The sequence below is a fragment of the Perognathus longimembris genome, chromosome 22 (genome assembly GCF_023159225.1).
Source record: "Perognathus longimembris pacificus isolate PPM17 chromosome 22, ASM2315922v1, whole genome shotgun sequence".
NCBI lineage: Eukaryota > Metazoa > Chordata > Mammalia > Rodentia > Heteromyidae > Perognathus > Perognathus longimembris.
In genome coordinates, this window is record NC_063182.1 from 5,632,543 (window position 1) to 5,650,355 (window position 17,813).

General features: G+C 40.6%; 1 protein-coding gene across 1 annotated transcript in view; it reads right to left on the bottom strand.

The window, feature by feature from the left end:
- Arhgap26 (Rho GTPase activating protein 26) overlaps nt 1–17,813 on the bottom strand; it is a 395,353-nt gene that overhangs the window by 257,022 nt on the left and 120,518 nt on the right. The window contains exons 6-10 of the mRNA XM_048331455.1: nt 15,390–15,500; nt 14,567–14,671; nt 13,318–13,447; nt 8,861–8,961; nt 6,312–6,406 (exon numbers count right to left, since the gene is read on the bottom strand). Coding sequence (XP_048187412.1) covers nt 6,312–6,406; nt 8,861–8,961; nt 13,318–13,447; nt 14,567–14,671; nt 15,390–15,500 — 542 coding nt within the window. The remainder of the gene's footprint in view (nt 1–6,311; nt 6,407–8,860; nt 8,962–13,317; nt 13,448–14,566; nt 14,672–15,389; nt 15,501–17,813) is intronic.

Here is a 17,813-nt window from a genome sequence, read left to right on the forward strand (position 1 = left end):
GCCACGGAGGGGAAATGGTCCTTTGTTTCTAAAGCATACTGGGAAACTGGTCCCTAACATTTCCTGGAAAATGGCATAGGTTCAAGGTTCAGCAGATCTGTATTTACACAGATAATCTTGGAGAACATCATCTTTTTCATATATTTTTATGATATTGCACAATCAAATGTCAACGGAGAGCAGTTAAGTAAGCAAAATAAGGGGAACTAGGCAAGAAATTCTTTACTGCCCCAAGGAAAAGAGATTCTGTCTCACTTCCTTAAAGCCTGAGGCTTTCTGGTTGTTGTTGTTTCTTCTTTTGCACTTTTACTCTTGGATCGAGACATAGGAACAAAACAGTCTAAGTATCAGGCACACATGCAGCTACCACCCATTACCGTGAGTCATGACAATCTGGGTAGGGCACAGGTGAGAGACAAGGAGAGAAAAAACAGAAGTTCCAACCCAGTGCTAAGATTTATCTGCCAAGAACTGTGCTAAAGACTGTTTTGAACCATTATTTCCTGACAGTAACTATCTGAAGTTAAGTATTAACATTATGGCTTTTTTTAATGAAAAAAAAAATTGAGAAGAAATACTTTCATGATGTTACATTACTATTAACTGGCACAGCCTAAGCTGGGCTCGCAACCAGAGCAAAGCCCATACTTAAACCACAATGCTGCACTGCCCCCATGTGCAGAGAGTGTGGATGCCCTGGGATCCAAGAACAGCAGCTCCTTGAGAAAGGAAAAGAGGGAGGCAAAGAGGGAGGGATGGTATGTACACACACACACACACACACACACACACACACACACACACACACACACACAGTTTTTAGGACTAATTTCTAATCAATTATTTAGAATCTGATCCCAATAATTGAACGAGTCATAACCTATTGATACCTCAACACTGACCTCTTCGGAAAAAAGTTCTAAAAATAATTAGGACCTTCACAACAATAGTGTAAAGAGTAAATATCACCAACTGAATCAGATAATTTCTTGCAGTTATATTTTAAGAGTATGAACTCATAAAACATTAAGAAATCTTTTGCATATTAAACTAATAATCTTTAAATGCAACAGACATTAATTGAGATGCAGCCTGGTATATAGCAGCCATGCTAACCTGGGATGTAGAAGAAAACCTATTGTAACACAGGTGAAAGCATTATTAATCCACAGAATGAGTGGAACTCAAGGAAAATGTAAAGACCTGTCACTGCAATTGATGATAAACTGAAAAATATCTTTTTCTGGTTCATTTTTTTCCATTTCTGCTATTCTATCTCATATTGTATATAGCTAGCATGTGCTAGTTGAATTGTTTCCTGTCTTCAAACAGTAAAGATATCAGAAACAGCAAACATAAAACGCAGAACGTTCTAATCACATGAATTCTAAACATTTCACAAACTTCTCCCCTGGCTTATTTTACAGAACAACCAAGAAGCAAGTAGTCCTGATATCTCCCCACTGAAGTCATGGAAGTCAGAGCGATATAACACCCTCAGGGGAAGGAAAAGCCATTTCCTGCCTGAAAGGTCAATGGCATTGAGACTAGCACTCCAATCCAAGCAGCAGGAAGGCAAAAGTCAAATATTATTTCAAACAAGGGTGAGAAGGGGAGGGGGGGGAGTTTGAAACCAGGAAAAATGGATTCATCTGTTGCACAAGATAAAGGCACATGTGCCCCAAGGGAAAAGTGGGGCCGCCCAGTTCTCAGCACACACTGGATAGCAGAACGGAGCCTCTGTTGTCTTCAAAAAGTCATCGCTGAAACAGAGAGCTTGGTCCTTCAGTTCAGGAAGATAGTAAAAGACACTTTTTAAACAGAGGTCTGACTTAACTGAGTATACTTTCTTTTGTAGGAAAGTGAGTATAAATGATTTGTGGAAGGGTGGGAGGAAGGAATTCCTAGACAAAGAATGAGCAATTTAGAATATTTTTCCTTTAAAGATCATAGACACACACACACACACACACACCAACCACTACCTAGAATTGTCAGTGTAGAAAGGACGCTAACTGCTTTTCAACTGGACCCCTATAATAGTTACCAAAAAATACACATATACAAAACTGCCACCTACAGGCTAAATGTGAAAAAGTCTGTTATGTAAGATGGTTCTTTATGGAAAACACAATCACAAAGTTTCACAAAGATACGTAAACCAGTATACAGATATCACATACCAGGCCAGAAGTAATATTTCTATGTAGCTCTAGCTATTTATTTGCAGAACTGGAGCTTAAACTCACAACCTCAGGCTTGCTAGGAAAGCTTTCTACCACTCTGAACCACACTATCAGTCCTAATAATATTAGTTTAAAATGAGTATGCTTTCTTTGAAACATAAATTCATGGGAGCATAAAATTGTTTATAGAACATTCTTGTACAGAAAAGGTTATCATAATATGGCTTGAAAAGGAGGATCTTCTTTGTGGACCCTTTGCAAGTACATATAGCTGTAATACACCTATACTCACTCTCAGCTCATGGATAATTGAAAAGTCACAACAACACCTACCAAAGCTAAGATTTACAATAAGAACATTAAAACCAAGAATTTAGAATTAAAAATTTAGTACTATATTTTCAGACAGGAGGTATATTACTTTTTCTAGTTTCAAAAACAATCCTGAAAGGCATCATCTTATAAATGTGGCTCCTACTCACCAGGAGTCATAGAGCTGGGGGGCAGGGAGGGGGGGAAAGGGAATTGATTCTAAATTCGAATGTAAGTCTATCTTGATCTTCCACCTGTAACACACAGGCTGTCATAAATACACACCTGGAATGAGGGTGCTGACTGGAAGATTACAGGAGATAGCTCAGATCTTCTATAAGTCTTGTAGCCTCCACTTCTCTGACTTTAGCTAGTCCTCCATTTTTTTTAGATTATTTTTCTCCCTGCCTAAACACCAACTGTAAGTTTTTTAGGTGTACTTGCTGAAGGTTTCATTTAATTAATAACTATTCGTTCCTGTAGTCTCCAATAAAGTTCCAAAGGACAAAAAATGAACAAAAATTACAAAACACCACCATGAAAAGCAACCACGTGTATATAGTAGTTATTAAAAGTTGTTTAAAAAAAAAAAAAGATGTGATTCTGCCTCTGAAAGCAAATCATGTGACGAATGGATGTATACAAAATACACTTAAGTAAACACTCAGACAATCAATACAAAGAGGTCATTAGAGCGCAAATATAAGCTACCTGTTGGGGAGAAGAGGACTGTGTTGACAGCAGATGTGTTAGATTGGGACTGGCTCAGAGGAAAGCTATTACCTATTCATGGAATAGCTGGCAAAGGAAGATATCCAGATTGACATGAAAAAAAATCAGACAGTCTTAAGAAAGACCAGAGAGTCATAGTACTTCATAACTGTAGCATCTCCACTACCAATATCTACCTTGCAGACTTGTCTAATCCACAAGACAGGAAGAGAGGAAGGAAATGCATCCAGGATATTCAGTGATGCTATGGGAGTGGACTGGGGGAGCCTCACTGCTTGCTGCATTTTCCCAACATGGTCTGGCCCTCCGAGCTCACTAGAACACCCCACATATGTAGCCATGACCCAGGCTGCTTGAATATATGTCTGAATATGGGTTATGGGTGCATTCCACATTCAGAGGAAAGCCCAGGCAGACAACAAGTGTTCTTGCCTTGGCCCAAAGCTCTTCTTTGGGCTCCTCTGGAGTATCAGTGCTGGAGAAGGGGATTTAAAACACTCAAGGATTTCAAATGCAGGGACTTCTGTCAGAGTCAACTAGTCCTGGAAAAAAATAAAGTATTCTAATGATTTCCTTTCTCCAAGTATAAACATTGCCTCCCAAGAGGCAATGATTCAGTGAATCAAAAGAAGCTTTCTGTTTCTATTATTTTCCATATGGTTTGGTGGCCCCTCCTGGAAAGCATTAGAGAGAAAATATCCATGTGTCACTTACATCTGTGAGAAATTTCTTAAAAATAAACCAATCCAGATATGCTGGCAAATCCTTTCCACCACGATGCATTTGCTTAAACCAATATTTCCCCTGCATGTGTTCATTAATGTCCTTAAGATACTGCATTTGGGGACTTCAGTATTCAGACTTACTGAACGCAGACATAGACAAAAATTGCAAAGTCACATACCACTAAGAGCATCTTTTATATTAAATTTAAGAGAATTTTTCATTAAATCCTCTCAAAAAGAAAAAGAGCTAACTCTCTTTGAAGGAAAAATGCTCAGTTGAGAGTCAAATAACCAATATAAAATATCCTTCCATGTCTAGGTTGGCAAGATTGGTTCTTTCTGAAGCCTGTGAAGAAGCTGCTCCTTGCCTTTCTCCTAATACTGGAGATTGGGGCAATCTGACATTTCCTGGCTTGTAGACCATCATTCTGATCCCTACCTCATGTTCAAAGGCATTGACTCTATGGGCACATCAGAGTCTCACATACTTTTTCTTCCCATACTAACTTTAAACTGTGATTTGAGGAACTTAGCTTCCTAAGGTTCTAGGACTACAGGCCACCAGCACCCAGCATAAATTTCTTCTGACAAATGAACTTCCATAACATATATCTTCAAGAAAATGAGAGTCTCCTTTGGAGCAAGTCCTCAAATCAAGCCATCAGCATTACAAGTCACAGACATTTATTTAAAGCCACACCATATTCTTAATGTTCGAGTTCTAAAACTGAATTTCAAAAGGAATTTCCTCTAAAGGGAAATTCAAAGAACCATCATGTTCATTGGACAGACATGATTCCTTGATCTACGCAAGTTTTTGGGTTGAGATTAAAGAAATAAAAAAGATTTTTATGAACTTTATCTTGTCAGTGTTGAAAGTAATAAAAAAAAAAACTCTTTTGAAGAAAAGCCAAGGACCTTTGTTCAGAATAGTTCAGGGGTTTTCAGTGGTTCAGCTCTGAACACTTCTCCCAGAACCAGTTCTGAAAAAAGATGATACCAAGTGAGATACAGTTTCAGAAATTGTGTAGAAGTCAATATGGAAGTATGTTAGATAGAGAGGGAAGAGTAAAGGTCTAGTTTTGAGATACAAACAAAAAGGACTTAAATAGAAAAATTAATAGCAGACTCTCTAGTTGCTGATGGCTCATACCTATAATCCTAGCCAATAAGAAGGCTGAGATCTGAGGATCATCGTTCAAAGCCAGCCAGGACAGGAAAGTCCATGAGACTCATTAACCACCAAAAAGTCAATAGTAGAACTGTGGCTCAAATAGTAGCGCACTAGCCTTGAGCAAAAAAAGCTCAGGGACAGCACCTAGATCCCAAGTTCAGACCCCAGGACCAGCACAAAAAAATAAATAAATACATAAGTGGGTTCTTGAAATGTAATCACCAAACTGGTTTCAAGATGTGGCCGTTTGCATGGACTTCTGATTGAGGTTAAAGGGCATGCAGTCTCCAGCAAGTCCAGCACAGAGGAGACACTCGCCACGCCTCGCCTGGAGAGGAGCAGAGAGCACACCCCAGCAGAGGTCAGCCTGGGACCTCTGAGAGCCGGGGAAGGTGGCCACAGGTCATCCCAGGGGAGGATGGTGGGTAAGCACTGAGTTGACAAAACGATGTGGCTTTCTTTTTAATGAAAGGAAGAGATTAAATGAGTATCAGACTGAGACTTAAGAATCTTGGTGCTAAGACTGCTGATCTTGTACAGCTCAAATAAGCTTAGCATGTGAGTTTCATCCAAAGAATTAACCCATTGCCAAGTAAAGTGTCTCGAAGAATTGGAATCTTGTCAAACTAGCTTAACACCATCAAATGGTACAACTTAATGAGAGACACTACAAATCTTGAGAAAGACTATGCACAACTCTCTCTCCTAAGAGTGATTTTGTAAGTGATTTAATGTCTAGGTATACCCACAGAGCAGTAAGTAAAGGACAGTAATTAAAGCCTCCTTTTTTTTTCAATTATTTGAGCAAATAATCCAATTCTTTTTGAACCACTGCAGTAACTTTTTGTAATTTTTTAAATAATAAAAATGTCTGATTCAATCACACTAAATTGAGAGCATTCTCTTTAAATGCCCCCCCCCTTTTCCTGAAGACATAACACATTCCTGAGCATGGAAGGCAAAACGAAACACTGTGCTAGTGCCCAGTGCTGAGCTTGAAAGATGAGGGGAGGGGGTCGCACTGACTTTTGCGAATCAGCAATGCCCGAAAGTCTAAGGCAAAATGGATACAAGCAGAGTTGGAGAAGGGAGGGAGAAGCTGACGTGCTATCACTAGGAGGGAAAGGAAAGAAATCCAAATTCAGTACTATTTGGTCCTGAGAAAATGTGATAGCTACTCACCTGTCTACTGTTTCCACATCAAAGCAAAACCTCTTCTCAATAGATTCAGTTTTCCGCCGCGTGCAGGATTTGAGGGTAACGGATTCATCTTCTCCCTGGCGGGAAAATGCAGACTATCAAGCTGAGGCCAAGAATGTGGAGGCAAAAGCCTTCTACAGCTAAACTTCGGAAACCCTCTTATAATTAGAGAAAAAAAATCTGTAGCAACTGATGGATCACGATGGCACAGAATGTCCATGGGACTTGGCCTGGTGTGTGTGTGTGTGTGTGTGTGTGAGAGAGAGAGAGAAACTGTGCACATATATGCATGCACACATAGTGCTGAGGTTTGAACTCAGGGCTGGGCACTGTACCTTAGCTTTTTCACTCAAATCTTCTGCTCTACCACTTGAATCAAGATCTACTTCTGAATTTTGGGTGGTTAATTGAAGATTCCCATAAGCCATTCCTATTCAGGCTGGCTCCGTCTGAACCGTGATCCTAGATCTCAACCTCCAGAGTAGCTAGGATTGTAGGCCTAAGCAATGACTACCCAGATTGACACTGTTTTAATCAAGTTTGATTTGTGGGTTTGATAAGAGTTGAAGAAGACAGTCCCTTCCAGAACTTCTGGGATCACAGCACCAACCCAGAAGATAAATGTAGCCACCCACTAATAACAGAACAGTACATGAAAACAGAAGACTTGTGAGGTGGCAGTTTATATTCTCAAGCCTTACATCTTTTGCCTGTGATAGAATAAGAAAGATTAATTTCTCAGATTGAAAACTGTTTTCTCTACTTTGTAAGACATATGCACATATTAAATAAAAATTGTTTTGGACCAACAAACCAGACTGAAAATGAACATGGCATCATTCATGCAAATATTCTCACCACCAAACCAAAACTAAGCTGTGCCCCTCCTTTTAAGAAAGCAGAAAAATGAGAGACAACTGCCAAATTGTCCACACAGGCTCTTTCAACTCACATAATAATGAAGATCTCTCTGCCTTCATTATTACATAAAAATCAGTAACTTATAATAACCAATCAGTAATTTCCATGACAACATAACAAACAGTATGAAAGGTAGGGAGAGATGAAGAATGAATCTGTGCTAAAAAGCTGAAATTAAAAGGAATATGAGGTATTCAAGAAATGGGGGACAATTCTCTTGACCTGAGATTAGAAGGATTCATAAGGGATGAAAATATAAGCCAGGTGCCAGTGGCTCATACCTGTAATACTAACTACTCAGGAAGCTGAGATGTGAGGATCACAGTTTCAAGCCATCTGGGCAGAAATACCAAAAATTATCTAACTCCAGGGGAAATAAAACAGCTAACCTGGAACTATGAATCAAATGGTAGAGTGTTATCCCTAAGTGAAAAAGCCAAGTAAGAGTATAATGCCCTGAGTCCAAGCCCTGGTACTGGCAAAAAAAAATAAATATGAGAAAGGAAGAAGTAGAGAGAGAGAAGCAGATAGAAAGGCCCTGTGGTCATGGTCCTGAAGTCTTGGAGGAACACAAAGGAAGTGTATGGTTAGAAGGCCAGAATAGGAGGCAACATGCAACACGAAAGAGTTTGAGAGAGGGAAGAGACCAGGATTTTTTTTTTTTTACTTTGCCCAACTTTACTTAATTTGTGAGAGTATGGACATTAGGTAGTTCAGTAGACAAGTCGTGATCATTCTTAGTAATTATAGCAAACAAAATGACACCTAGTTGACCAATAACAAAGTCTCCTGGAAAACAATCAAGACTGAAAATCAGGGTTGGGGGAGAAGAGGTAAGCTGTAGTGTGGTAAATATAGCATTGTGTTTGTGTTCATTCATGAATGACGTGGAACATGAGTTCCAATATTGGATCTACCATTAATTGCAAATAAACCAATTAATCTTTCTGGATCTCATCATTTACCCTGGTATCAGGATATTTGCCATGGTAAATTGAAATAATGTAAGTAAAAGCACTTTATATTGTTTAACATAGGCTAGTAGAAATGGCTAGTCAAAGTAATTACTATTTATTGAGCACTTAGAATGTACCAAATAGTCTTTAAATCTTGTGTATATGGCACATTTCTCACTTAATTTTCTTTTTTTTTTCAAATTTTTATTATCAAACTGATGTACAGAGAGGTTACAGTTTCATACGTTAGGCATTGGATACATTTCTTGTATTGTTTGTTACCTTGAAGAGACCAGGATTCTGAGTCATCTAAACTGCCAACTGGCAGGCCTCCAGGGACCAAGTGAATGACATCATCCAGTCTCATAATGAGGTGACATATAATGATGTCACACACAACTATTTCACATTTTACAACCATATGATACATTTAATACTATATACACATGAAATACAAAATCATGCTTGATTGTAGTTCCTAACATAACTTAGAGCTGAGAATAATTATTTTACTCTTCTTCGGGGTCTCCTAAAACTAGTATATAAAAATTAAGAAATGTTTACATTGAAACATTGGAATAGTTTCTTTATACATATAATCATGATTAATATTAGCCAAGCAAATCAAGAATGAACTTTTAAAAATGAACTCACCCCCTTTCCTCCTGATTTTTGGTCAAATGGAACCATGGTGATTTGTTTGGAATCTCGCTGGTACGTACAGTAGTGCTTCACCCAAGAAGTTCCAAAGTGACCTGCAAGGTAACATTACCCATTAAACTCCTACACACATCCACTGACCACTGTGCCTCATTAACTGCAGACACACACAGTTCACAGCCCATAATACTCATCCACCCTTGCACCGTTTTAGAAGCAATGTATTCTCCACACCAACAAGGCTGAAATAGATAGATGTCACATGGCACAGGCTGGAAATGGAACCGAACCAAGGTTTCCCCTAGAGACCCAAGAACATTATTTCCCACTAATGCTATGTCCAGTGAATCTTAAAATATAAGGGAAGTGGAGGTTCCCTGGGGAAATTAATTCATGTTCCCATCATCAATCTCTGTTTGAGGTTTCCGTTCTCTCCCTTGGCAGGAGTATGATGACTGAGGCAAGAACACAGAAAGGCTCCTTGCCACTGTTCCCACCTGGATGATGACATCACACTTCCTACACAGCTGCTTGCTGACTCTGCGCACAGACCTACTTCCAAATCCCCAGTTTTTACTTTAATACAAATAAAAAAGATGTGAAAAGCGGACAAGGAAACCTCAAAGAAGAGATGCACAATGGATACAATCTAAGCAGTCTGTCTCTCAAAATTATCTCTTAGAAAAAGGAAGGTAGCACAGACTTGAGGTTTAACAGGGTCTTTGATTTTACTCAGTGCCTGACCACTTACTTTATTTTGAACATCAAAGTATTATTAGAGGAAAAAGGTATAATTAGCCTTCAAGGACTTCAATCAATGGTTAGAGATCACAAGCAGAATGGTCCAAGTTTTTGTTGTTGTTGTTAAAGATATGAACAGAGAATCAGCAGCCATTTAATAATTATTAACAGTATGGCACAGCTGCCAACTGCAAGTGTTATTGTCATTTAATTAGCTTTAAAAGCAAGATATAAGTATTTACATTGGAGTAAAGAAAACAGTTGAAAATACTAACCGCTCAAATGTATTCTGGGGGTTTGGTAGCAGGAAATTCCCAGCAAATGCTTTACCTTAGAAAATTTGAGCATCAAGACCTAATGGATAGATTACTGAGTAAAATGTGAATCCTAAGTTTATATTGACAGTGGCAATATAGAAGGATGGACAGATGGATAACAGATGATGGATGGATAGAAAGGAAAAGATGGAGGAGGGAAGAGCTGTGCAAATGCTTCTTTACAGCCCTTTGAATGGCAGCTAGGGAATATGGAGGGAGAGACGTTGCTGGGAAATCATTTTGTAGCCATGGCACAGAAAACCTCATCCAGGCCAGGACCATCAGTAAACACCACATGTACAGAGGGCAAAGTGTCCAAGAAGAAGAGGCTATGGACAGGATTTTGAGGCATCTTCCACAGATTTGCTACTTAATTAAAAGGAAAAATAATGTTGGCATACTGGAAAAGCATATGTATTAGCAATGAAGTATTAGAGACCATGACGGACTGATATTTTTTTAAAAATCATCCTAGCATAGCTGCTAGACATGGCATGGCCCCAGGAAAGAATACACAGATGAGATTAAGATAGAGATATATAACCCAAATCTAACCACAGAGAAACATCAGACAAATCTGTGTTAAAGAAACATCTATGAATCTGAGTGTATGGGAAACAGTGTGTAATGGTATTAGAATTAGGAAATTCAAAGGGAATACCAAAATTGAGAGACACAGGGTAAAATACGAGAAACAACAACAAAAGCAATACTTGCAAAACTGTTTGGTGTAAGTGAACTGAACACCTCAGGGGGGGACAGGGGGAGGGGGGAGGGGGGTATGAGGGACAAGATAACAAACAGTACAAGAAATGTATCCAATGCCTAACGTGTGAAACTGTAACCTCTCTGTACATCAGTTTTATAATAAAAACTTAAAAAATATAAACAGCATATTGCAATGTAAAAAAACAAAAAGAAAGAAACATCTATGAAAGAACTGGACTATGTTCTTCGAAAGTGTCAATCTTGGGAATAAGAATGTGGCTTAGCAGTAGAGTGCCTGCCTAGCACACACAAAGCCTTGGGTTCGATTCCTCAGCACCACATAAACAGAAAAAGCCGTAAGTAGCGCTGTGGCTCAAGGGGTAGAGTGCTGGCCTTGGACAAAAAGAAGCCAGGGACAGTGCTCAGGCCCTGGGTTCAAGCCTCAAGACTGGCAAAAAAAGAAAGTGTCAATGTTATAAAAGACAAAGGAAAACTAAGAACCTATTCTAGATTAGCAGAGGCTAAAGCCAGGCAGCATGAATATCTATAATGGAGAAAACAATATGTTGCGTAAGGGCACTACCAGGACAACTGGCAAAACTGAAACATGATATGTAGTTTAAATATTGTATCAATAGTAATTTTCCTGGGTATGGTTTTATCCTTATCTTTAGAAATATTCACTGAGGCTGGGCGCCAGTGGCTCATGCCTGTGACCCTAGCTACTCAGGAGGCTGACCTGAGGATCATGGTTCTAAGTCAGCCTGAACAGGAAAGTCCATGAGACTCTTATCTCCAACTAATCAGAGAAAAAGCCAGAAGTAATGCTGTGGCTCAAGTGGTAGAATGCTCGCCTTAAGCAAAAGGAGCTGAAGGACAGTGCCCAGGCCCAGGCCCAGGCCCAGCAAAAAGTGAAAGAAAAGAAAAGCAAGAAATATTCACTGCGTAGCTGGGTACAATGGCATATCCCTGAAATCCCAGCCTTCAAGAAGGCTGAGATGAAAGTGATTCCAAGTTCAAGGTCAATCTGTGCTACATGTTGAGATTCTGTTTCAGAAGAGGGGAAAATAACCAACTCATTGATCTACAGGAATATAAATATACAACCCTCTCTTAATGGTTCAGAAAAAAATGTATGTGAATGTCTATGCACATGCATGTGTGTATATATCACAAAAAATTAAATAAATAAGTGAAATGAAATGTTATAATGTGGGGAATCTGAGTCCACTTTGTATAGTTGATCCTTTTACTACTCTTGCAACTTTAATGTAAAGTCTGAAACTATTCAAAAACAGTAGGCTCCAAAAACCTGACATAAAAAAGCTGTGTTATATCACTGTTGTAATTACTTTCAATATGCCATGTGAAACCGTAGCTTCTTTTGCTAATGATCCTCTTGTATCCCCTTCCTGTGGTTGTACCTGAGCTATCACTGCATCTCATCTGAGTACCCTGGATACTGTATATACTGGTATTAGAACTAGGGAAGGGAAAGGGAATATCAAAATCGAGGGACAAAGGATAAAAAAATAAACAACTCCAAAAGCAATACTTCCAAAACCATTTGGTGTAAACCAACTGAACAACTCATGTGGGGAGAGGGAAAGGGGGAGGAGGGAGGAGGGAATAAGAGAGGAGGTAACAAACAGTACAAGAAATGTACCCATGGCCTAATGTATGTAACTGTAACCCCTCTGTACATCACTTTGACAATAAATAAGTAATTTCTTTTAAAAACCTGTATCCTAATGAAATGCCCTGCGCTTCTGTATTTAGAGAATTGAATAGTAGGTCTAATTACAATCAACATATTAATGTTGAGCTCATGGGAAGTGTTTGAACCAAATGGCATCATGTAATAAGTATAAGAAAAGCCATATTGATTTTATACTTGTAGTGGATAACATTAATATTATGAGCAGAAACTGAACTATATCTTTACAATGCTGAAGGTCTGTAATTTCAAGATGACCTCAAAACCTTAGGGTGCAGGGCTGGGGATATGGCCTAGTGGCAAGAGTGCTTGCCTGGTATACATGAGGCCCTGGGTTCAATTCCCCAGCACCACATATACAGAAAACGGCCAGAAGTGGCGCTGTGGCTCAAGTGGCAGAGTACTAGCCTTGAGCAAAAAGAAGCCAGGGACAGTGCTCAGGCCCTGAGTCCAAGCCCCAGGACTGGCCAAAAAAAAAAAAAAAACCTTAGGGTTTCTTCCTGGCTCTCAAAATGAGCTTCTCCTTGCACTTTCCATAATATTCAATGCTGGAATTAAATGAGTTGAAGAAAGGGACTCTAGAGTCCAAGCCATGGAAAAGAGGGTTCAAATTGAAGAAAGGGTCCGAGTCACAACTGTTTTCCATACAAGATCTTGTAGCAAAGAAGATCTTTTCAAAGCTGCAATGCCCAGGGCAGGGTGTACACGGCCATTAGAAGAGCAAAAGATGCTGAAGAGTACAGAAGAGCCACTAGGGAAAATGGAGCAACCACAAAGCCTAAGGGAATTCTAGGGTCTGGAGCAATTACAAGGCACAAAGAGGTACACAAGATGCTGTGAACATCCTTTTCCCTTTGAAACCTTCTCCACAGAATGACTATCACTCTCCCAGGAAGACCAGGACTGCCCGGTGCACTCTCCCTCTTCTGAGATCCCGCACGGTGGCCACTGGCAGGCAGAGCACTTACGTTTCTCTTGCACGTACAGGTAGCCCTCCATGGTGTAAGGACTGATGGTCTTGTGATCCAGAGGGTTCTCCTTCATCTTTTTCATCAGTGATTCCACTTCTGACCTAGTGCCTTCAAAGCGATTTCTTGTCTAGCATGAAAGGAATTTGACTCAAATTAAAGAAAAGAAATCTCTAACAGTTCTGAAGATCAACCTAATAGTATCCTTCAATCAAAAACCAAATAAAGGACATTCAACTCCCTACAAAGTAGGCAAATATTCTCTCATAAGTATACCTGGACCTTACAATAGTATACCTAAATGACTTTCAAACTCTCATGACCAAATCATCAAGAAAACTTATACACGATGCAAATCCCCAGGCTTATAGAGATCAAGATGAGCTTAGGGTCATGTGACTCGTGGGCCAAGGCCTGCCCATCTTCAAGACTGTGCTTCTCACTTCTCCAGCTGCAAGAAATGTGGCTCGCTGATGGATCATAGGTCTCTCCTCAAAGAGGAGTTGGTGATGAAAAAGCTGGGCACGGCATAACACTCGGCGGTACACTAAGACACCCCTTTGTCCAGGGCAGCCTATGCCCCTAACATCTACCTAGCCCCAAGCCTCCTTCCAATGAGTCCGGCCACTGAGCGAGGCTACCCCACACCTTCCCAGGGTCCTCGCTGTCAGTGTCTCCCAACCCTGCTCAGAGAAAACACCAAGACCAATGTGGCCAATCCCACAGAGAAGATGGCTTGACCCCAGCAGCTGCTACCAAACTATCCTATGTAAGATTCTGAGTGCCCAATGGTCCTGAGTTTACCACTGTGAGAGAAGACAAGGGGTGAACCACACTGACTGGATTTCCTGCCACCTCTGTAGGAGCTGCAGCCAGAAGCTGTGTCATGCTCCATCCCTCGGACGTACACTCTAGGATGCACCGAAGGGAGGCTGGGCGAGGCTGGGCTGAGGCTGGCTTTCAACTGACAAAGGAAATCCTGACTCCCGTACGGCCGATTTAAAACATCATCAACAGCATTTCCGAAAATAGAAATAGTGCTCTGAAATGATGGAGAGGATGAGAGTCTGAGCCCCAACCACCAAGCGCCCTCGCCATGCCTTCTCCCCGCTGCCTTCTGAATCCAAGAAGGACTCATCCTTCCCACCTAGCTCCAACCCACACAGGTGAGCTATAAGGCACCCTAACCAGAATTTTGTTTTTCTTTCCCTTGACCGGAGAAAGGAAGCCTGTCCTTAAGCCTACTCACATTTTGTATGCTGATGGTCAACTGTGTCTTGAAGTCGCCAAAATCCTTGGCCAGTTCATAACCATGGTGATAGAAAGTGAAAAGCCCTTGCAGGAAGGCCAGTAGCTGTAATGACAGAAGTTTTCATGTTGGCTGAATAATCAAAGGTTGGCAAGAGTTCTAAACGAAGGCTCATATGACTTTGGTGTTTCCATGACTTCTTCCTACTGTGAATTCTGCTCTGTACCCCGGCATCACAGCAGGGCAGAACTGAAAGACGTCAGGATTGAAACCACAACCAAGCTGGGGTGGCTTACAGTCTGACTTTTCCCCATATTCTGTCATGGTCCACTCAGAAAAATCCCTGCGCCACTCTCATAATCTACCATGGGACTTAGCTTACTGAATGGGGTAAAATGAGGCACAAAGAGGGGAAAAAACATGTACACCCTGATATTTCCTAGACTACTACTACATTTGAATTATATGAGAAAGGAGGAGTGGGGAAAAGTAGAAAAATTAGGCTGTAATCACTATTTCCTAGGAAACTGAGAATGCTTCCCTCTTTGCAAGCCCTCTTACACCCTGCCTTCCTAGAAACCACATAGTGCAGCAAAGGCGGTGAGCGGCAGAGGCTGAGAGCTCTGTCTCCATCACTGAGCCCCTGTAATGCTCAGGGCTCCTGGAGCAGCTGCTGGGATGAATCCAAAGAAGCCAGACTGACAAACACTGGGTGTGAGCAGAAAGCCCAGTGCGAGGGCACTGTGTACAGAGCCCTCTGTAATCTACAAGGTAACTGGAATGAAGGGACAGGCACACCATTAATTCCCGAAAAGCTACTCACAGGCTCCACAAACTCAAACATCTTTCTCTCTTGAACTTCTTGCACCTTGAAGACATATTCCAGGGATACCTCATAGAAGTGCTGCCGGACAAGATCCACTTGGCTGTCTGCCTACAAACACAATGGAATATAAAAGAAAAATACATCATTACTTACTGAGAATAATAAGCAGAGAAAAAAAAATCTATGATACAGCAAGGGAAATGGATGTTCACTAAAGCTGGATCTTCCAGCCTCCAAAACCGTAGGCTAAACAAACCCATTTTCTTTGTAAATACTCAGCCACAATTTTTTTTAACAATTATTTTAGTAATAAAAATCGATAAGCCACTCAAGACAAATACCTGTTATTTAGACATTAAACCTTTTGGTATTACAGGGCTCATCAACATTCTGTATTTCTTATGATATTCTCCAGGACTATAGCAAACATTTCACCCCCCCCCCCATATCCTGAATAGACTTTCATAAAAGTAATCCAATGAGTACTGGTGGAATATAAAATAATGCTTTTGAGGCAAACTTCTTAGCCACTAAAGAATATGATGACTTTTTAAATCATCCACTAGATGGCAGTGTCATCACACACTGCTGCTCTGTAATTTCCACCTCCAAGGATTTAGGTACAGGCTCAAATTGAAAAGCATTTTGTTCCGAGCTTTACAATCAAGGAACAATTGTAGACAATCAGAAGTAGCAGCCTTCATCAAAGATGGGCCAGATGTTTGTCAACGCTGATTTTTAAATTACTGTAAAGAAAATCATGGCTAAATAGCTGGAACACCTTGAGCTGAATCACTTGGCCTCTGTGAAGAAAAGAGCTCAGAACCTTCCGGTGTAATTCAAGAAGGTTCCAGTGGATAATCACCAGATCCCTCCCTCTCTCCAGGCAGAACATGGTACAGAATATGAATGGCTGGTAGGGCCCAGAGACTCAAGACCCTTCATGAGAACAACAAATTGGGCTTGCTAGGATTCGTTAGCTCCTGGAGAGCTGCTGAACATCTCAAAGCCTCAGTTTCCTCGTATGTAAAATGGTTTCCTCACATCCATACCTCCCCGGGTAATTTTGAAGATCCTAGCAGATTGGATGTAAAGTGCTAAACATAGTATCTGAGACATAAATTATACGCACTTGACAAACATCTGCTGGTTATTGTTGTTGGTACTAGTATGTTAGCATTATTAATTAGGCTTTTATTACCTATAGTTCAGCTCAGAGATAACTGAATGCAACGCTTGAAAACTGACTTGAACACACCAAGATTTGAAAAAAAAAATCAATAGCCCACTCCTACCCTCAAGAGATCTTAGAAGGGTTATATGTACATGAAAACCAGGAGTAAAGGGGTTTAACTGAAAAATGTCCCCGGAGCTATACAACCTCAAGAACAGGAACAGTGCTATCCAATGTGAGTTCAGGGGACAGAGAGAAGCAGCCAGTTACGGGGTGGTATGTACTTGTGCAGCAACTACAATTCACCTTCTCGTATGTAAAGAGATTAAGGGTGAGAACCTGAGTAACTTGTCGCAGATGACCCACTGCAATACATCTTGAGGCAAGGTACTTTCTTCAGCAACCCAGACCAAGTCAGCAGCAGTTTCTGGGGAACACCTACTTACTGAACAACTGCACTGTGGACCCAACATGGACAGGCACTAGCACATTCATTCACTTGTATACCTGCATACCTGTTCAGCTCTGAACACACAATTCATGACACATGATCATTCTAACCATGGAGAAACAGCAGAGGTAGACAGATCTACCCAATGATAGCTCTGGCCCCAAAGGTACTCCTTTAATAGGTCAATAGGTTGCCAAACGCTCATATCAACTAAAGGAGAACCAGAAAGTGAGGCTATCATGGCGGAAGTGAAATTACATATTTATCAGTAGGGGTCAATGCTTCTTATAATACTCATAACTTCATGGTCAGTGGGTTCCTTATCATTGTTCAAAGAAGTGGATTTTTGTGGGGGTGTTTTGTTTGGTTCGCATTTTCTGTGGGGCTGGGGATCAAACACTAAGCCTTACTTAGCTACACTGCCCCAACCTCAAAGAGTTAGGTTAAACAGCCATTTCAAAGCAAGGACTTCTGAAAAGGACTTCACATGCCTATGTGGAGATGTGTAAGAAACCAACTGGACAGACACTGGGCTCCACCAGCTCTCAGGTACCTTCTCTGGTAGCCTGTGGCTCAAACTGTCTTCACATGAGCTTCCATTTGACAGTACTGGCATGACACATGCTCTAAAGAAACAACATTAAAAAGGAGACTCGCCCGAAAGTCGAATCTTCCTTAGCACACCTCATGAAAAAGGTCAGATTGTAAAAAGGTAAACAAGACAGCATTCATGAAGTTAAATTTGGAGTTCCAGTAGGAAACTGCTCCCCAGAAACAACCTCCCTCACCATGTAAA